The sequence below is a fragment of the Aythya fuligula genome, chromosome 2 (assembly GCF_009819795.1).
Source record: "Aythya fuligula isolate bAytFul2 chromosome 2, bAytFul2.pri, whole genome shotgun sequence".
Classification (NCBI taxonomy): Eukaryota; Metazoa; Chordata; class Aves; order Anseriformes; family Anatidae; genus Aythya; species Aythya fuligula.
This window is the reverse complement of record NC_045560.1, coordinates 131,797,677-131,819,473: the sequence shown is the minus strand read 5'-3', so window position 1 is coordinate 131,819,473 and position 21,797 is coordinate 131,797,677. Positions and strand designations below refer to the sequence as shown.

Below are 21,797 nucleotides of genomic sequence, written 5' to 3'. Positions count from 1 at the left end.
TTATTTTATTTTATTTTATTTTATTTTATTTTATTTTATTTTAATTTTCCCTTTATCCCACTTCCCAGCATCCCGTCGCACCCCCGCCCCACCCCGCTGCCCAGCCTCCCTGCTTTACGGAGGGCGGGGCGGGGAGGGGAATCCCGGCGCCGTGACGTCGGGGCTTCCCCGGCGCGCGCGCTGTGACGCCATCAGCGCGCCGCCCGTCCTCTGCGCGGCGGGGGCGATGGGGAAGAGCCGGGCGCGGAAGGCGGCGAAGGCGCCGAGCGTCTTCTGCATCGCCCGCGGCGGCGCCGGCAAGGCCCGCGGGAAGGGCCGGGCGCGGCGCGTCACCTCCGGGCTCAGGAAGGTGAGCGGCGGGCGGGCTTCGTGAACCGAGCCCGGGGGGGGATTCGGCTGAACGCGGGTGCGCCTCGGTACGGCGGGGCTGGGAGCCTCCCCCTCTGGAGCTACCCGCACCCCGTCCTGCGCGCCGTGCTCTGGGCGACCCGCTGGGCAGGGCTGGGACCCGGTGATCTCCACAGCCTCCTTTTCCCCCGTTCCGGGACCGTTCCGACATTTTGGCCGCGGTGAGCTCCACACCGAGCCGGCGGCTCCTCGTTCCCGACACGTGCAGCCGCAGCCTGCTGGCAGACGGGCCTAAACAGCAGCTCTAAAAAACAAAAAGGCCTTTGGGATTTTTCCAGGAGAAAAATCTCAGCCACCAAAGCCACCTGACGGGTTGATCGGGCAGCCGGGAACATAATAACTTCTGGAAATAGGGAGCCCCAGGAGGATTTCACGTTGCTGGCTTCCGATCTCCGCTTAGTTGGGAGGGTTCTGCATAGCGAAGGGAGGAACAGGTTTAAAAACGCCTTTATGGAAAGTCAGCAGCTTGTTGGGAGTGAAATTTTATTCTGTGTGTTTGAAGCGGTCTTTAATTCATTGAGGCATTGGGGATTTAGTTACCATTAAGCTCAGAATAGGCTTATTCTGTAATAGATTAAAGCCCCATGTAACTGTCCAGACAGCATTAGGTATAAACATATGTCCTACCTACAGGGCCTCTTTCTAGAGAGGAGTCCTTGCATGGGTACCTAGGATATCAGGCATTACGACTGACTGGGAAATGCTACCAGGCTCTTACAGGAAACCTCAGCCTTCTATTAATTGGGTTGCCCACAGCCCCATCCACTCTAATTTGACCTAGGAGTTGTCTGCATTTCTTAAGTCACTTTATAAGTTATTATGAATTAAATTACTAATCTGAATTGACTTGTTTTTATCAGCCTCATGCTCCTGCTTTCTTAATAATGATTCTTTTGGACACTCACCTAGGAATAAATGGGGTTAGTGTTAATGTGTACGTGCTCTGAAATGACGGCAGCTTCAAAAGCAAAAGGAATATGTGTTTGCTTCTGCCTGTGCATATTGCTGAGAGGTGAATTACCGTGGTAGCTTTTGGAACAGCACTAGGCAGCCTGAAATTTGGGATCGCCTTAAGATGCGTGAGCATGCTTCTGGAACATCTGCAATGTAATATGCCATTATAAGGCAAAGATGCTGTTCAAAGCGTGGTGCTTCAGAAGTAATGCGTGTCAGGGCTGAGATCAGCTGAATCTTACTCTGCTGCAGTGGTGAAAGAGTTCATGCCTCCAGCATCTGCCCTATTCTTCCACCACAGATTATTGTCCCTGGTGCACTGCACAATGCACCCACATCTTAGCTCTTGGTGTTCAAAAGAAAGCGTTTTTTGCTGAAATAACTTATAAAGGAGGGCTTGTAGTAATCAGTGAGGTGTCTGGGGACCAGGCAAGCGTCCTGTTCTGCTACAGCTGTGGAAATTTCCTTAAATACCATAGCAAAACTTGGTAAATGGTGTTGGCCAGAACAACAGTATGAATGAATAGGAATGTGAGGCGTGATGCTGAAAGGCAAACTAGGTAAAGAAATTCAAACTGGTAATGTCATTTACAAATGAAGTAAGGAGCCCTTCCTGGAACTCCAGCTAAGAGGAGCTGAAGGCTGTGTAGCAGGACCCAGCTGCAACCTGGCTTTTGTTGTGTGTGTATCCTAGTTCTGGGCCAGTACAGGCTCCTTTGCCAACAGCGCAAGTACAACTGCTTTAATAATTTTGGATTTATTACTACATTAGTAGTACATGATTTGATAATTAGGTGGTGACAAATTCAAGTACAGAAATACTTATACTAAAAAGCAATTTTGGAAGATATGCTTGGAAACATAGAATTATTAAGGTTGGAAAAGACCTCCAGGATCATCTGGTCCAACCATCACCCTACCCCCAGTATCACCCACTAAACCATGTCCCTAAGCACCACGTCCAACCTTTCATTGAACAACCCCAGGGACAGTGAATCCTACACCTCCTTGGGCAACCTGTTCCAATGCCTGACTGCGCTTTCTGAGAAGAAATGTCTCCTCATTTCCAACCTAAACCTGCCCTGGTGCAACTTGAGGTCATTCCCTCTGGTCCTATCACTAGTTACCTATGAGAAGAGGCCAACCCCCATCTCCTCACACCTTTTCAGGTAGCTGTAGAGAGCAGTAAGGTCTCCCCTGTGCCTCCTCTTCTCCAGACTAAACACCCCCAGTTCCCTCAGCTGTTCCTCATAGGACTTGTGTTCCAGGCCTTTCTCCAGCTTCGTAGCTCTTCTCTGGACATGTTCCAGGGCCTTGATATCCTTCTTGTAGTGAGGGGTCCAAAACTGAGCACAGTACTTGAGGTGCGGCCTCACCAGAGCTGAGTACAGGGGCATGATCACCTCCCTGGTCTTCCTGGCCACACAATTCCTGATACAAGCCAGGGTGCTGTTTGCCTTCTTGGCCACCTGGGCATACTGCTGGCTCAGGTTCAGACGAGTGTTGAGCAACACCCCCACCCAGATCCTTTTCCTTTGCACAGCTTTCCAGCCATTCTCCCCCAAGCCTGTAGTGCTGCATGGGGCTGTTGTGGCCAAAGTGCAGGACCCAGCACTTAGCCATGTTGAACTTCTGCCCATTGACCCATCCAGTCCAGGTCCCTCTGCAGGGCCTTCCTATCCTCCAGCAGATTGATACTTTTCCCCAGACTAATACTGACTGCTTAACAATTGTTTAAAAAAAAAAAAAAAGTGAAATTTCACGTCAGTGGAATTGCAGTTTAACATACCAATACACGTAAATTTTTTTCTTCCCTACAGATAAACATTGAAAATGCTGACAAAGTAAGCAAGATAAATAAAGCATTTACTGAAATTCAGAAAGAGGTACAGCAGCTATCAAAAGGCCCTGCAGTGGAACCTCAGAAGAATAACCAGGTAATTTCCGTCTGTAAAAATCTGAGGGGGGAAATGAAGGGCAGTATGTGTTCAAAGCATTATATTCTGGCACTAAAACTGCAGGCAATTCTTGCTGTTGCTTTAGCTATAAACCAAGCTTTATTAATTTCTGTCTTTTTTGTTTTGTTTTGTTTGTTTGTTTTTTAATGCTGAAATCTGGTTAGCATATTCAAGTCCTATGTAACTACTAAAGGCAATAGAGAAGGTGGGCAACTAAGCTGCAGTGTGCTTCCACAACATAAATATTTTTTTAATCTATTAAAAAACAGCTAGAACATCATTTAAAAGTTAATTCCCACTCCAAACCCTCAAGACCTGTCTCTTTATATTTACTTATGAGAAGTAGCAATATCTGAAACACCAGTTCCTGTATTACAACTCTTGCCTGCAGCACTTGCAGATCAAAACAACATTTTACTTGCTCTCAGCCTAGTTAACAAGGCTGCATGCAGCTTTGAGCATTGACAAGAAATAACTAACCAACTAAATACTGGCAGGCTGCTTCTTACGCTGAATTTAAGCTTCTCTTTACAAAATCTTCTTATGCTGATACTTACTGATGCTGCGGGCATGGCTTGGGGGACAGAAAAGGCCATGGGCCATTATGAAGAACACAGGTGAATCTGTCCTGGCTGTTGGGGAAATAAAGAGGGAACTGGACGGGAGATGAGTAGCATTTACTCTGCCTGGGGTCATCAAGTTTCTGTCTGGAAGTGATAGAATGATTGCCAAAAACCTCAAGGAGAGGCTGAAGGGAGAAGGAAGCTCAGGTGACGGTGCTGCCAGCACAGTATGAGGTCAAGCAAGGACATTGGTGCCAGTGGTCCTAGTCCTGCTAGCTTGCTATTGCATATGGCTGCAAACCTGGACTGTGCCACTATTCCCATGCTAGCAGGGCTCTACATGACATAACATGGTATTTGATCACTTGGGCTGTAAGCAATAGCATTTTTTTCACAGTTTCAAAATTATGCTAGTGAAAGTATTCCCTGAACTAAAAGCTGTGCCTACTTCCATTTGGCCACGTACGTTACTGGCATGATGCTTTGTCTTTCTCTGGCAGCATGAACTACTGCCTGCTTATCTATCAAGTGTAGTGAAGCCTGTAGTTCCCCAAATTACTGAATTATATGACTGCAAAATTAGCCTAAGTTAAATATAATAAAGACAAGCTCATCATCTAGGTAGTATCTTTTTTCCAAACAGTAAATCACTTTCTACTTGACACTGAAACTTTTTTTTTTCAGGTTTCTATACAACCAGAAGGTGAACCAGCAAACGTGGATGATGCCACAAGCCTATTATCACAGCTGTAATGAATAACAAAGGGGTTCCAAGAACTGAAGATCACACAGGCTTTGTTTGTACAATTTTATTAAAAAAAAATCTTGTTAATATACAAGTATTGGCACACTTTAATACAAACTACAAACAGACCTTTCCTATCATCTAGGAAAGCGGAATGTCAGAAGTCAGTGTGAGAAACTTAAAGTGCTAAAACAGAAGGCACTTCACAAAATTGGTTCACTGAAACAATTAAGCATAACTCAAGTTGATATCCTTCACTTTTCAGCTTGGCAGTGAAAGCTTCAAAATCGTTTGAAAGGTCAAAAAGATATAGAAAGCTTCTTGGCAGTAAAGCTTCAAAGAAAATGCTGATAACTGCGCAAAGCCTAATCATTTTTAAAAAAATGATCAAAAGGCTATAAAGCATTTTCACTTTCCTTACAAAAGAAAACTCCAAATCATTGGATTACACAAAGGACGCTCAGATGAAAAAACGTGTCACAATTCTGAAAAAAGCCCTTTTTTTCTGGTGGTTGAATTTGTTTTGTGAAGTAATTAAGGGAAGCAAAAGGAAATATACTCCCAGAGTCAGTGAACTAAGAAGTTATACATTCATTATTCAAATACTTAGGTTATGAAGAAGTCTAGAATGTTATAGTTAGAGGTAGATAAGTAGTCTGGTTGACACAATATCTAATAATTTAGTATCTGCACATCAAAGAGATCACAGACTCCTTCATTATCATCCAGGTTAAAGTTGTAGTCATCTCCGGGAGTAGGAGAGAGTCGTAAGAGAGGAAAAACTGTAAAGCAGGAATAGTTTAGTTTAAATTAAAACACTTGGAATATCAGCCCTAGCTCATAATTCAGTATGTCTGTCATCAGCAGTGCCAGGGTTAGCCTTAAGTAAAATACTGTCTTGATAGTCTGACAAGTATGCTAGGATACATACTGTGAATACCTGTACTGCCTTCGAACAGGCGCAATAAGTGACATGTCCACATCTTTTTCCTTAGTATTTTACATAAATTTGCTGGGGTGGAATGATAGCTGTGGAATATGGACATAATCTCTGCTTTTGCAGCAAAGGAGCTCCTGAGCAGATTTCAAAATTTTATCAAGTTTCCATCATTTATATTTACACTTCCTTCTTCCTGTTACAGTACTGTATGTATCAATCTTCAAGTATTTATTATTTTAGATACATAAACTACCATTTTCCCTATTGTACAGATGAAAAATGGAGGCTGTCCATTTCTCTGTGCACTGCATTTCATGCATGGGCTTGAGGCCATTTTTGAGGAATGCAAGAGAAGCCTTAGCCCTCATTCTGTACTGCAGCAACACTAATCTAATGCAAAAGAGCTGGGAATGTGCTACATGCTCTAAAAGAGGAAATTATTTCTATTTTAGCTGTGTATTTTATTGGTACGTCCACATAATCCACTCTTCCCTCGTGAATCTTGTAATTGCATGGTTCTTTCTAGATAAGCCGCAGGTTTGTCTTTTGAAGGGCAGATATTAACACAGGCTGCTCACGGAGCAGCGTAGTTATCGGGAGAGAGGAACAAAGCCAGCTGAGTTCACCTCTGTCTGGCAGCCTGCAGTCTGTGAGATATAGCACGGAGGGAGGCATGGAACAAATGAAATTACTAGCTGTGGCTCAGTTCTGCATTCATATGGCCATGAAGATGCAAGACCAGAAAAGGGTTAGATTTGTTCTGCCAGTGTAACAGACCTGGCCACACATCATGCAGGCATGTAAGTATCTTCTGAAATACCTGATCAAAGCTCCTAGAAGAAGCCTGAGGAAGATTAGTATTAAGCTTTTTTTTTTTTTTTTTTTTTTTAAAAGGCAGCACTCTAGTCATCAACCTGTTCTTTGTTCCAGAATTAGGTACTGCTGGGTTACTCATGCATGTAAGTACTTGCTGGATTAAGACTTTCAGATTTTGACTGTTAAATCAAACTGCTGCAGGGAATGGATAGGGGTGCAAAGACAAGAATGACAAGGATAGAGGAGGCAGTACAGGAGAAAGTAGTAGTTTCATACTGACTCTTGGCATGAGACTTAACAGACACCTCCTAAGAGTGCTGTTCATACAAAAGACATGCTACTACTTTTTTAATAGCCTCAAGTAAAGATACTAAATACTTACCATCAGAAGACATGAGTTCATCAATAATATCCCCACTGATATTTCCTGTGAAAACAGGAGCATGCATTTATGGAAGTCAACAGATTCTCCGCATTATAACACTGAATTGCAGAAGTACAGTATGGCTCATGTGCACACTGTAGGAGCTGTGGAGACAGCATGCTGTGTATACAAAAAATATCTTTGTATCCCCCAGTTTTTCCTAATAAATATCTCCTGTTCTCCTCATGCTGTACAGTCGATAGCTTATAGCCCTAAAGCCATGTGCAATATGTAGCATATTTGATAGCAGCAGAAAATGAGCTTGCTACTTAGACCTGGCTCAATGGCTTCATTAGAATAACAATAATAAAAAAAAAGGCCTGTCATCTCTGTGGGAAAAGTGCTAATCTTTCCCTCTGTGCAACTCATTGGTAACTTGGTCAAAAAAAAAAAAGGCTCAAGAAACAATAAAAACATTGAAATATCAACTCTTTCTTCCTACCTGTGGGCTCATCCATCTTTGCTATGTCGAATGAGTTTGGCTTGAGAATACAGTTAACGTCCAAAGGGAGCAAACCCTGATAGTCATTTGAGCTAGCTGTAGCTTGGGCGACATCTCCTGAAAGGCTGGGGTACAACACCGCATCTGGAAGGCTGGAATAAGGAGTTGCTGGAGTTGTACTGTTCTGCTGCAAACTGCTTTCTACAAAGACAGGAAGGCACATTATATAGTCTGTTGTGGTTAAAAAAAAAAAACACAAAGCACCTACACCTGGCTTTATCTCTTGAGAAAAACACTGCCAAGGTCTGGGACAAGGTGAGAGGAGTCTATCTACTCCCCATTCCAAACTCAAAGGCACAATTTAATCAGGACCCCACAGAAATGTAGTCTGTAATACCGACAGCATTTTCTTAAATACATGTATTTCCTTATTACCCTACTACTGATATGAAAGAAGACCTGATACTCAGGGAGCCTCTCACTGTGGTTATGTGGAAGTAGGTAAGTGACCTCGTAGCACAAAAGCTGGAACTGGTGCCTATATTATGTCTCATTAAAAGGTACATGTTCAAACCATATACTCCATCAGAGGTTGGCAATTTTGTTCCACGCTGCATTCTGGAAAAGCATCTCAGATTAACAAACAGGATCACATTCAAAACCTCTTTCGTATAAGATGATAAGCTACAAGGGGAGAATCTATTTCACTGGATAGCGGACAGAAGAGGAAGAGGCTTTTCCGTGAACCTCCCGAAAGCTGTTAGTAAGCCCTCGGGCTGGTTTCTTAACAGACACCTGCACTTCTATGCAAATTGTAGATCTGCCTTTCCTTTATCTATCAGCTTTTCTAACAGTTTTTTTCCTACCCCCAGTCCTCCCTCACCCATCTTAAGTGGAAAAAACCCACCTGATGGCGTGTCCACAACTGACGTTTGTGGCAACTGTTGTCCCTGGTTAAGACCATGTTGTTCTGGTGGATTTTGAGTAGCTGTAGTAGGTTTAAGGGGAGTCACTGGAGCTGCAGGCTGAGATGGGGTCTGTGCAAGATCATCGGGTGGAGGAACTGGAAACACCATGGGCTTGGAGGAGCTTGATTCTTTATTTATAAGCAGTACATGAATAGGTCCTGAATTGCTTTTAAGATTGATCTGGTATTTCTTCTGTCCGTTCTGTCCCTGTAGAGGTGGTGCATTAAGTAAGTTAAAATTCCTTTAGAACTTCAAACTGTACAAAAATACGACAGTAACTGCACAGACTTATTTCTCATAGTAACTAATGAAGATGTTTGAATAGAATTCTCAGATTGATGCACCTTTTACCTCCAGAAGATTGTGCTCTTCTAGTAAAAACACTAGGAAGAACCAATAATTGGCATAAACTTACCAGATCATATGGAGACATGAAAAATAAAAATATTTTAAAAAAATACAAATGATCTAACAGGAAACAGATTACAAACCTGCTATGCATTTACTTGGCCACAGCACAGATACAGAAGACACAGATATACTATCTTTCAAAGTCTTTAGGTTATAAATTCAAGTTACATTAAACTTGTAGCAAGACTGCAGCTTATCAGTAACAAAACAGATAAATAATGATTTCTGTGCATTTAAATTTCTTCCTCTTACAAGGAGTTTTAGAATGATCTTTTCTGGGACCGACTATCCCACAACAGTTAAATATCTCACTCAAACCAAGTAGACACTGGATCATAAGTCAGCAGAAACAATTCTTAGCTAATTTTCTTAGCTAATTGAGATCACTGGCTCACAGTGGCTAATCCAGCAAGCAGGTTTTCAGCAAGTATGTTCAAGAAAAAACGTGGATGAAAAAAGTGGAAAAGGTGCCTGGGCAGAGAGGACCCAAAGCAAAACAATCCAATTTCAAGTTGTCAATGGACGACTAAAATCAGCTGTTCTTGTCCTCAACAAAAAGCCAAAACAGATGCATCACAACTGCTTTGGTCACACAGAGAACCACACCGTTGCTTGAACAGTTTTCAGCACAGACGGACAAAGATCCAGTACCACTTGACCAGCTTCACAGTCCTAGCTTTGGATGTTATTATGATACCAGACTGTGTTTAGCCTTACTAAAAATAGCTTCTAAAACTTATCTTGTGAACTTCTACAAGTATAGTGGCTATCATGCTTCATTCAACGCTCTCTCCCAACTGTGTAAGATACCAACCCTATTTAAAACTGAGCCTTACAATAAAAACGATTAAAAGATGGATAGAAGTAAGTAGTTTGGCTTTCTACTCTAATCCTGCTCATTAAAGCCCTCAGGCTAAAAAGAAGTCTGCAGTCTGTGTTTCCCTACCCAGTCTAGTACCATGTGACTGAACACAACCTACATCTAAATTAAAACTACAACTAAACCTAAAAGGCTTTTCTGTAACAGACATAATTTAGCCATACAATAAATGTTAAATTTGACAAATAAAAGTCACTGCTAATTAGTTCTGAAGGGAATTCATAACAATTATACACAATTTGGAAAGCTGCAATTTTTAAGAATAAGAGAGAAGAGAGGGGCAAAAAAACACTATTATGACTTGTTTTCGGTATGAGACAACAGTTACCATTACTCTTTCTTTTGTACACCTAGTATAGGTGTACAAAAAAACCACTTTTTCCCACCCAGCCCCTCCATTCTCAACTAAGACCAACTTATATATATATATATATATATGTATTTTTCTCTCATACAGAGAGAAATGCTCAGCTCTAGTGTAGCTCTTCTTCTCCACTATCCTTCTAGAATACTTAGGTAAACAAGAAATCAGTACATACCATTTCGGGTATAGGTACTTCTAACTGCGTACCACAAGGTGCTTGAATTGCTAGAAGTGTGTCTCCTGGTTAAATAGCAATTTTTAAGAAAGTGTTAACTGTGCATATTTTTCGTACATCTTGCATGGTATCTACTCGAATGAGATAGGAAAATTCTCTAAGGCCTCTTAAAAGACTGCATAATTCCAGCATAAATAAACTTGTGATGGGACTTGCATAGTCTCTATAAGTTTCAAGATCCAATATTTAACTAGCTTCTTTTTCAGCTACACCAGTTCTCTGATACAGCATACTTTACGGCTTTGAAGAGAAGCTACACAAGAAAGCAAGAAAATGTTTTAATGATTGTCTTCAGTGCCAACATTTCCAAGTGTCTAAGCTCAAAACTTCTGCATCATATACAACTCAGTTGTAACAGTTGACTATAAAACTCAGTAGTGGCATACTACGTGCACTAAAACTTACTGGTTAAAGTTAGGAGATCACAATTACATTGACAGTACTTGCACAACATGTCTTATCTGCACATCAATTCCTCTTCATCCATAACTTGGAATAATGCTCCTTTGCTACCTGAGATATATTTACATGAAGTAAAACGTGACTGGGATACTAAATGCCTCCTCCATATTTTGCAGTAACTAACTCTTTTCCACAACAGCTTCTTTATGTTAAACTCCACAGTAGTCTAATCTTGCATTATTTTTTTTTTTTAATTCAAAAACAAACCCAACCTTCCTTATGGCAAAAAGATGATTTTGAGCAAAGCTGGAGGCTGAGCAACAGTCTTCCATTGAGTAACTCAGGATCAGGAAAGGATGTCCAGGGCAAACATTTCTGAATTTCTGCTAGCAAATCTTGGCAATTTGTTCAAACTTCCCATACAGCAAGAATCTTTTTGATTTAGCCAAGTCCCATCTTCAAACTTCAGCTGGCTCCATTTGTATAATATGAAGAATTCCCTCTGACCGAAGCTGCTACCAGAAACTTTTATGAAATCTGGTGAATTGGGTCAACATGGTTCTCCCTGGTTCTGTTAGAGCTAGAGGCAAGCTATTACAAAGTATGAATACAGAAGACAACCAAAAAGAGTACTCTGAAAACAGCTGAACTTCTATTCCATCCATTCCGTGACTACAACTAGAAAATGCCAGAACTCATTGGTCGTGAAGACTGTGAGAGGCATCTACTTACTACTGATCACTACTGAACACTTATTCTAAATTCAAAATACTCGCAGGGAAAAAGCAGGTTAGCAAGTTAGCTTTCAATAGGAAGATCAGAAAATCCCTCACTTTAAGAAATACAGCTTTTAGAAACAACTCACCATTGAAGCAGTTACAGATATCTTCATGGGTGACATATGAAAATGTAATTTATGTCAAGGAACATTTTTCTAATGCATGAAATGCATGATTTCTTACCCTTTAAGAGAAGTTTGTCCAAACTGAGCCTAAACTATAAACTTACTACTGGTACTCAGAGGTGTAATCAAGGCATGATTTATGATGTTCAGAATAGCTATTTAAAAAATAACACCGTTCCACACTGTAAAAAATAAAAATCTATATACGTAAAAAAAAATACCAGAAGAAAAGAGTCTGAGTAGCTTGAATCAAGAGATTCTTTTTAAACAGAGAACATGTAAAATCTTGTTTTTAAGAATACCATTTACCTCATCAACTTGACACTATAGAATTCAACAATGTACTGGGATGTCCCAAAATCACATAAAAATATGCCGGAAGGGACGTGAGAGTTCACCCTGCCCCAAGGTAGGATCAACTATTAAGACATTCCAGACAGGTGTTTGACTCTCCTGTTCTGGAAAACTTCCAGTGATAGATGATATTCCATCACCTCCCTGGGGGATCAATTCCTGTGTTAGCTCTCCCAGTAATAAGTTTCTCCTCATATCTTACTTAAATCTCATTTCTTATAAAATCCATTTTATAGGTAGAGTTTCTACAGAGCAACTGCAAGTAACGCTGAGTATTTAGCACTGGTACAACCAATAAGAAGGGCATTTTCCTGTTCCAAATCTCAATACTTGGTCAATATTTTATAAGACAGATAAACACATAATTACAAGCAATATAGGCAGACCTCTCTGCTTATTGAGTATTTACACACAGGATAGTTTTCCAGTTCCAAAACAAACAAGCTTCAGGACTTTGTTAATTCAATTTATCCTTGGATGATAGCTTAATCTTTTCAAGAGAAGGAAGTAACAGGGAAAAAAAAAGATTCACATATTCGCTAAGAAATATAAATTCAAGTGCGTGAAGGCAATACAATTCATTTTAAACCAGAATTATACTGTGGGCTTAAAAACTGTTGCCGTATACACATGTGCTATATTATTTTCAGGTTACCTTTCATACAGTCAGAGAGCTTAAAAAGTCATGTAAACATGATTTATACTCTTCTTTTTGAACCAAAAAAAAAAAGTTTAGGCCTTCTTTGTTTCTGAATGAAATGGATAACAGTGTGCTTTACCCTTTACCTATGCTTTAACTGCTGTTTTAATACTACTTCCAAGATGCACACAATTTGTTGAAAAGGATATTGGTGGTTTGAAGAATCATCCATAACGTTCTTGATGCTTTGCTGTAGCCACAGTTTCTGCTGATCCAATTCTTTCTCTTTCAGCTCTAGATCTTCAATTTCGGATTCAAGATACCTCAGCCTGTCTATTACTTCTTTTGTATTGCAGCCAGCACCTACTCCTCTTAAAAAGGTATAAAGGTTCGTGAAACCACAAGAAATGAAAATCTAAAAGATCATTTCCTAAGTATGCTTCCAGTAATTTGAAAATATACTAATATTCAACATAAAGGAAGCGAACATTTATGTGCCTGGCTGTGCTTTAACAGAAAATGAACATTTTTAACTTCAGATCAGGTTTAGAATTTCCCTCTACCCAACTTGATTTTCTTTTGGAATGTAGGTTCTTCTCCATTACAGATGGTTTGCAGATCTCCTTCACCTCCTTCTTAACTCTTCAGTTATACTTTCATCTTCAGGAACCGAAGAGAAAATAGGCATGCAATGCAGGTGGGCAGGTAGGTGGAAATACTGTCACCCAATACCTTCCCAGATTTAGCTAGTGTGAATGCTAGTTATAAAGTAGCACTCCAAGTTTCATGAAAGCATCTCTGGTATATGTTTTAAACCTGATTCTATGTATCAAAGATGCAAATTAAAGATAAGACAAATAAAGTTCATTTAAAACTTCACTGTCATTCCAAAATGTTGCACTGCTCATTGGTGAGCCTAATGTTTATTTTATTCTGTCTTAACTGGTCAGAAGAAGTGGAAGGAGGCAATTTTTGTTGCTCTTGAGCATATGAGGAAATGCAGAATTGAAGCTTACTTCCACTGAATGCTGTTTTTTGACTTCTTCTCAATGAGATCAATCCCCTCCAAAACATTAGTGATATCATAAATCCTTCTCTTCTGCCTCACAGCAAGGGTATCAGCAGCCTATGAAGAGAAGAGCAATGAGTATCAGTAACCTGCATGCTGAGGGCAAACAACACACACACTAAGTCATTCCCCAAAAACATGCCAAATAGTAATTAACATAATTCTGAAGGGAGACAGTTCAGCCCTTCAAGAGCTGGGTGCTCATAGCATCTGCTTCAAATGGCTGGCAAGAGTGGCCTCCTGTGGCTGCAGGGATTGCCAGGAAGGGTCACCTTGTCCAAGGGCCACCCTCACCAGGCAGAAGAGCTCACGCGAATTGCCAAGACTGCCCTCAGCACCTGCACCACACGCTATCACCTGCACACAGGAGCTTGAAGTGCCCCTTCTACAATCTAGGAAACAGTAGGGAAGGCAGATGGCAATACCCTGCAATAGAACAAGCCTCTGAGGCCAACCGCACGTTAAGTTCATCATCCCCTCTGCTGATACTCTCTGAGTCTACTTGTGTTGGGATATGGAGGGATTTGGGGGTAATTTCCCAAACTAGCTGAAGGAGAGCTGCATGACTGTAAGCCAGCACTGTCCTATAAGCCACCGTCAGTGAACGAGTGATAGGACATGAGGAAATTGCCTCAAGTTGTGCAAGGGGACGTTTACACTGAGTATCAGGGAAAATTTCTTCACTGAAATGGTGCTGGTGGTGGCATTCCCACCCCTGGAGGTATTTAAGAGACGTGTGGGAATGGTGCTTGAGGCCATGTTTCAGTGGTGGGCTTGTCGTGTTAAGCTGATGGCGGAACTTGATGATCTTGTTTTTTTTTTTTCATCCTAACTGATCCTATGTTTCTGTAACATTTTACTGCATGAATCCACTGTGTGGGCAGCTGCCCGCTCTGTCTGTGGTAGCACGCACCAAGAGCTGCCTCATGGCCTCCAGAACCCCCACGCAGCTCAGGCCAACGCTCGCCCCCGACAAAAAATTTCTCTTTTCAGCTAAGGCTAGCTATGTAGTGTTTCTACTTGCTGTCACAGCATGTCACTGAAAGCAAAGCATAGTCCAAGTCAGAGGAAAGGCCACTTAACCATTTGTAATTCTGCTCATGAGGACTTTTTTTTTTTTATTTGATACAAAGGCTTAAGATAAAATAGCAAAACTGAGCTAGTCACGCCTTCCATATCCTCCTCTTTTTGATGTTGTAAAGTGCCTCAGGTTTACTGAGTATTAGACAAAAGGATAGAAAAGCAAGGGGGAGTCTGACTGCAACTACTCTGGATGCTCAGATATGTAAAATATAATTGTATTAAATGGATTAAAAGAAATAAAAAGAGAAGGATAAGTGGCAAAGATTTCTGGCTTCCAAATTTGAAGTAATGGGTTAAAGCCAACTAATTTCTTCTATAGGTACACAGAAATTTATTTCAGTTTGTCCAAGTAGCTAATAAATCAATGCTTTTAGCAAAGGAGCCTGTATACAACCTGAGACGACAAAAATGTGGAAGGAAAATTGAATGCATTTTATAGCAAAGTCCGTATTACTCCTTTAACAGTATTTTCTGAACCATAAACAAACTCACTAATCTTCCAAAGAAATGACATTTTCCTATTAGAAAGTTAATTACTAGGACTTAGTCATCCAATTTATATTGGTGAATGTTTTGCTAGAGAAGGGAAATTAAAGGATAAAAAGGAAGAAGAATGAAGATTAAAAAAAAAAAAAAATGTTCTCATAGCCATGAAGTATAAATACTGTTCCTTATTCTCAACAGTGGCATACCTACTAAACGGTGTTTCTACTGACACTGTTATCAACATTTATCTTTTGTATGGTCTTCTCTAACAGTCAGGTAAAAATCTAACAAAACAAACACATGTAAATGCATATAAAATGCATGCTTTAGTTCTCCAAGAACACAGGCTCTTCAAGCCACTCATATCAGCAGGTACGTGCCTGAAATTTTAATGGCACACATACATACTGTTTACAAAAATGGCAAGTAAAGCCTTCAAAATCTAGGAAGTGACAAAATTGATGCTGCCTGTGCAACATATCATACAATCACAGAATATCCCAAGTTGGAAGGGACCCATAAGGATCAAGTCCAACTTCTGGCACCACACAGCTCTACCCAAAATTTTAGACCATATGACAAAGTACACAGTCCAAACGTTTTTTAAACTCCAACAGGCTTGGAGCAGTGACTACTTACCTGGGGAGCCTGTTCCAGTGTGCAACCCACTCTCTCAGGGAAGAACCTCTTCCTGATGTCTAGCCTAAACCTCCCCTGCCTCAGCTTGACGCCATTCCGGTGGGTCCTATTACTGGTGATTAAGGAGATCAGATCGGTGCCTGCCCCTCCACTCTCCCTCGTGAGGAAGCTGTAGGCTGTGATGAGGTCCCACCTCAGCCTCCTCTTTTCCAGGCTGAACAGGCCAAGTGCCCTCAGCCGCTCCTCATACATCTTCCCCTCTACGCCCTTCACCATCTTTGTCACCCTCCTCTGGACACTCTCCAATAGTTTCACATCCTTTTTGTACTGCGGTTCCCAGAACTGCACACATTACTTGAGGTGAGGCCGCACCAGCGTGGAGTAGAGCGGGACAATCACCTCCCTCTATATCTCACAGTCTTCAGTAGCACAATTTTTCATATTTCTACAAGATCCCTACATTGTTCTGTGCAAAGAATGCACAGCGTACACTTAATCAGCAGCTATTCAACATCCTGATTAAACTGACTTTTAAAACTTATCATTTTCAGCTTATGTCAAATGGTTGAGACAGATCCAATCAGCACAACAGAGGCACATCTACCACGAGGGCTCTGCTGAAATGGTTGGGTGTAGCTTCCACGTATCTTTCTCTGGATAATTCGAATTTGGAATAGCTTCATAAAATCTTTTTAACATAAAGGTGCTACACCCTACTCATTCCTTAGTATCTCCTCACAATTTGAACAGGTATGTATCCAAGACAAGTGCTATATGGCTGTCTCACAGAATGGTTCATGGCAGGGGCATGGAACTAGATGATCTTTAAGGTCCCTTCCAACCCAAACCATTCTGTGATTCTGTGATCTGGGAAAAAAAAACACTTGTCACAATGCTTGAGATTCCAAGCGTACTCAGATCATGCAACTTTTGCAATACAGATAACGTGCTGTTCAGCACAGTTTGAGTTGCATGTGTGCACACACACAAAGCCCTGCCCAGGAATAAGCCAAACAAACAGAAGGAGGATAATAGAGTCGAGGTGCATTCTCATGCACCAACTTCTTTGCTCCCTAGGAGCTGACAAAAGGCACTGGGCATTACCAGTGAGCACAGCACATTTAGCGTTATAGGAATTTGCCAGAGCACTGGGGCAGAGTCATTACTGAGAAGCTTAACAGCGCAGAAGGGTCAGTCAGCAATGCGTGCTCGCTCTCCTTGTGTCAAATGAAAGAAGTGCTGCATCTTACAGACTGTGCCCGCAGCAGATGACAACAGCCTTCTCCCAAAGACGACTGTCAACAACTTGGACGGAGTCTGAAACTGAACAGTGTGTTTGGCAACCAGTGTAAGACTTCTGGAGAGCACTGCATGCATAAAGATTAAACAAGTGTAAAATTGAACAAGCAGGCTTGGTTTTTTTGTTGTTCTTTTTTCTTTTTTCCTGTGGAATAGGGCAAGTTTAAAGCAGTTGTTACTTGTTCCTGATCGATGCATTGCTAAAGGCAGGTGCATGCCCAGGCTAACTGGGCAGAGTTGATGTTGAGGTTAACAAACAGCTCTGTGTAGCTTGTGGTCTCTAAGGAAGCAACTGCTGCCGAGATACATATGAGGCCTGTGGCTAGCACAAAAATGGAGTTTAACATGTTATGGTGGCTAAAATGCTAATGGACTAAAGTCTTTATAAAAGGGAACAGAGATTAGAAACTGCGGAAAACCTAGGGAATTCACCAGTACAGAAGTTCAGTACTGTTCTGGTTCCTACAGAGTAAATATCCAATGCTTGATCAGACATCAAATGCAGTAAAGTTAAAATCTGAGGGTAGCAGCGACAGCAGGAAAGCAGACTAGGTAATTGGAGTGTCTTTTCCAGTTTTGTTACCATACGCTTCCCTGATTACATCATCTGAGTGACATAAGAAACTGGCTTCTTAAATCTGCACTTCCTAGGCACCTAACAAATTGTTTTGAGTTGTTCTCCTTTCGTTTTCTACATCAGGTAGACGCATCAGGTATTAAACACTTAAACAACATGTATGTTTTTAGTTGAAAATTTTGTCCTTGGTAGTTTTTGTTGTCATTTGCTTGTGGCTTTTTTTTGGACTTCCTTTATTAATTTGGAATTTCCAGACACATGAGAGCCTCATCAGAGCATCTGAGCAGTGGCTGCAAATCCAAAATCCCCTATTATTCCCACATTTGCGATGTTTTCTGTCCCTTTAGCAGAACAGGATAAATGTCAGTAGCAAGCAAGTGTATTTTAGAGTATCTGACACTTTGCACTGTTAATCAGAAACAATATTTAACCCTGAGTATAACAGGAATGACATTTTGCTGTAAGCCAAGTCTACTTAAGAAACTGAAGCTGAAGCACTAGAATGCTGCTGAAAAGAAGGAACATACTGTGCGCTGGGATGCATTGCAGGTGACTTAGCTCTTACTCACTCATCTTTAATATTTCTCCCTTTCCTGCAATTGGCAGGTTGCTGAACACAGGGACTTTACTTTCATTCCCTTCCATCTCATAGTGTTTGAAGCTTATTTCCTTAACTACATTTGCTTATACAGGGTTACTCGGTGACTACTATGCAATTGTTCAGGATCAGCTGTTTAATTTAAAGAATGAGAACCGCAGAAACTAAATTCCCAGTAAAGAAAATCCTAACAACTCAGCAGTGAAGAGTCGTCCAGCCCTGAAACATTTCCAAAGTTCAGCAGGCAGAACTCGCAGGGCTCCGTGCACCAACAGCAAGCAGTGAGCACGCACGCACAGGACAACGTGCCACTACCATTTCTTAATGGGTCAGCACACGTGCCCCCAGGTATCATTTTACAGACTGCTTAACCACAGACGTATCTAAAGATCACCAGGAAACATCCTGTAACACTGCCTTTCATTCTCAGTTGCTAAATCACAAAGCTGAAAGTACACTGAATAACTCCAAATTGTATTTTCTTCGCAGTGCACTTACGATTTTGCTACAGAAACACTAATCAGCTGCAAGACATCAGATGGTCAATACCTGTAAATAGGATAAGAGACATCTGAAAATCTTCACTGCATGAATCATTTCTTGGAACTCTCTGTTTTGTTTCAAAGAGCGTTCTGTTCTTCGGTTTCCTAAGCACACCACCATATGATATGCGTGCTGCTGTTCATTTTGTTCCTAGATGCGTGACTTATTTATGAGAAATAGCAGGTTACAGAAATGTATGGTTTGACTGTTTATGAAAGCTTTAACGATTTACTCACTTCAGTTAGTATTTACTAAAAAAAATCCAACATGCCATGTAATTCAGAAACCAGTCTCCAGTAAAGGTTCTGAACAGGGCTTTTTAAGATTTTTGCAATACCCATTTACTTTTCTAGCGTTACTAGAGTTACTAGCGCTTTTACCATCAGCACTACCATTTTCTTTCAATGGCAAAATTCCCTTTACTCACAAGAGGGAGACAGAAATGTCAGTCCCATCTAGTCATACAGTTCAACTTTATTGTTCAAATCCGCCCTCATCAGCTCTTTAAGCCAAGCTTTTTGGCCCAGGGTCTTCCAAATGTGGAGGTTTTTTTTCTGCTTCTCAAACTGACCTGACAGATGGAATAAGCCACACAACAATCCCCAGTTTGTGGAGTGCTTAGGTACATTTTAGTGAAGACAGAGGCAAATTAAATGTGAATAAATTAACCAACTTGCACGAATCACCCAAGCCCCCAGCATAGCTAAGCTGGGTTACAGCCCCTGTCAGCATCTTCCCAGCTCCCTCTGGACAGCTTTACCAGCCACAGGAAGGTTTCAAGCGCTCGCTCTCTGCACATGGATGTGCAAAAAGGCTCCGAGCACACGGACTGCCTCCACGAGCCCTAAAACCTAGCAAACAAATAAGTTGAGCTGTCCAGAAAGGGCTGTGAGCACCAAGCCAGCACGTTGCTAAGATCCTCAGCGAGGAGCCAGCCGACCAAACACCGCCTTACTTCAACCTGTATCTCAACGAGATAAGCCAGGGCGATGCCTGCTGCTGCTTCTCCCGACACCTACTTGAGGAAGACCCGAGTCTCCCCCACCGTCCCGCAGGGTGCTGCCAGTGCCACGAGGGCATCAGAGCCTGCCTCGAGACTTCCCCACCGGCCTCAGCAGCCCAGCGCTCCCCTCACGACCCGAGAAGCGGCGAGGGGCCCCCGCCCCGCGGCTGTGTCAGCCGAGCACCCGCGACCTCCGCGCACCGAGGGCCCGCCGCGGGGCCCCGGAGCCCCGGCAGCACGGCGCTGCCCGCCCGCCGCGCACCGCTTTGAGGTCCAGCACGCCGTCCTTGGCCTCCTGCAGCAGCGACACGAACTTGGTGGTCAGCAGCCCCAGGCTCTTCTCGTGACGGCTGCTGCCGCCACCACCGCCGCCACCACCGCCGCCCGCCTCGGCCGCCGCGGCCATGCCGCCCGCCCGCCCGCGGGGCCGCGCCACGTGTGGCCGCCGCCGCAACGGCCCGAGCCCGGAACGGAGCCGGCCCGGGGGCTGCGGCGGGAGGGGCGGCGCCGCAGGAAGTGACGGGGCCGCCGTTGCCTGGACACCGGCGTGGTGGGGCCCGCGGGGCGGCCCGGCACCGGGCATTTGGGGAGTGTGTGTGTGGGGGCCTGACGAGGGGTACCCCCCCCCCCCCCCCGGTACCACGGCTTGTCCGCGGCGAGGCGGGGCCGCTTGGGTTAGGTGTGGGCGCCGGAGCTGCGTCCTTAGTGAACGCGGAGTGCCCCTGCCCGGGCTGCTGCCGGAAGGGGGTCGAGGGGTTGGAGCAATTCTTCTAGAGGGAAAGGCTGAGGGAGCCGGGGGTGGCCCGCCTGGGGAAGAGAAGCTCCGGGGAGACCTCCTTCAGGCCCTTCAGTACTTAAAGGGGCTTGTAAAAAGATGGGGAGTGACTCTGTGCTCAGTCAGATAACGACAGGACAAGGGGAACTGGTTTTAAACTATAAGATGGGAGATTTAGATTAGAGGTTAGGGGAAATTCTTCACTGTGAGGGTGGTAAGGCACTGGCACAGGTTGCCTAGAGACGTTGTAGATGCCCCAGCCCTGGAGGTGTTCAAAGCCAGGTTGGATGAGGTCCTGGGCAATCTGGTCCAATGGGTGGTATCTCTACCCCTGGCAGGGGGATTGGAACTGGGTGATGTTTAAGGTCCGTTTTAACCTGAGCTGTTCTCTGATTCTAGCAGCTGAGAAACTTAGCTTGAAGCCCTTCACAACCAGCACAGCACCTGTAGCCCCCAAAAAACAGCAGCCCTCCCTGGCTCTCAGACCCCAGCTCAGCCCTAGCTGCTGGAGCACTCAGGTGAGACAAGACACAGGGCACAGTGATGCTCCAACCAAAGGCACAGCCAGTAGGGGATGCTTACCTTGTCCCTCACACTGGTGTCTGACTGTGTGTGTCAGGAGTCTCCATTCAGATAAGCATTTTTCTCTACATTGTTATGTTAAAAGTAGAGAAGCTTTAGAATTCCTACACTGGGGATTTTAGAGAAGCACTGCAAGAAGGAAATAGTATTGGAAAAGACAAAAAAAAAAAAAAAAAAAGGGAAACAATGCCAGAGGGAGAATTAGACCCATGAAAACCAAACAATACAAACACTACTATGGCACGTACATACCCAAGTGCTATGGTATGAGATTTCTGAGCCAAGAACAAAGAACAATAAGAGTTACGGTGAAAAGCAGTAAATACTCCCTGTGACAAAATCAGGAAATAATTTCAGAATTAAAATTTTGGAGGGAAAAAATCTGAAGCTGACATTAATAAATCAAATTAGGGTACAAAGAAGTTCTTTTACCTTGCTGGTACATCCCCCGTATTCAATTATTTCACTGGAAGTGTAACCTTGTCAGATAGTAAGAAAAGCGCCCAAAGAAACACGTAAAAGTCGTAACAGAAAACGCTCTGAAGTGCTCCGTGAGTACTGCAACCTTTCTATGTGACATTCATGTAACAGTTATAGAAAGTTTTCCAGATTAGTATTTCTTCACATAATGTGGCTTCTGAAGAAGCCCGTGTGCAGAGCACAAGTTAAGAATGAGAAGACATTTTCTTCTGCATTTAGGTAGTGTTGAGATATTTTTATCATGGAATCAAGAGA

General features: G+C 42.8%; 2 protein-coding genes across 2 annotated transcripts; one reads left to right on the top strand and one right to left on the bottom strand.

Annotated features, from left to right (window-relative positions):
- The first annotated feature begins 192 nt into the window (after window positions 1-192).
- Window positions 193-7,202, top strand: RBIS (ribosomal biogenesis factor). Its single transcript, XM_032181957.1, has 3 exons — window positions 193-349; window positions 3,183-3,299; window positions 4,568-7,202. The coding sequence occupies exons 1-3, from the start codon at window positions 227-229 to the stop codon at window positions 4,634-4,636; spliced, it is 309 nt and encodes a 102-aa protein (XP_032037848.1). The 5' UTR covers window positions 193-226; the 3' UTR covers window positions 4,637-7,202.
- Window positions 4,678-20,111, bottom strand: E2F5 (E2F transcription factor 5). Its single transcript, XM_032181955.1, has 9 exons — window positions 19,968-20,111; window positions 13,425-13,534; window positions 12,618-12,779; window positions 11,376-11,419; window positions 10,049-10,113; window positions 8,158-8,425; window positions 7,251-7,451; window positions 6,767-6,811; window positions 4,678-5,410 (listed from the first exon to the last, which is right to left on the bottom strand). The coding sequence occupies exons 1-9, from the start codon at window positions 20,109-20,111 to the stop codon at window positions 5,301-5,303; spliced, it is 1,149 nt and encodes a 382-aa protein (XP_032037846.1). The 3' UTR covers window positions 4,678-5,300.
- Window positions 20,112-21,797: the final 1,686 nt, after the last annotated feature.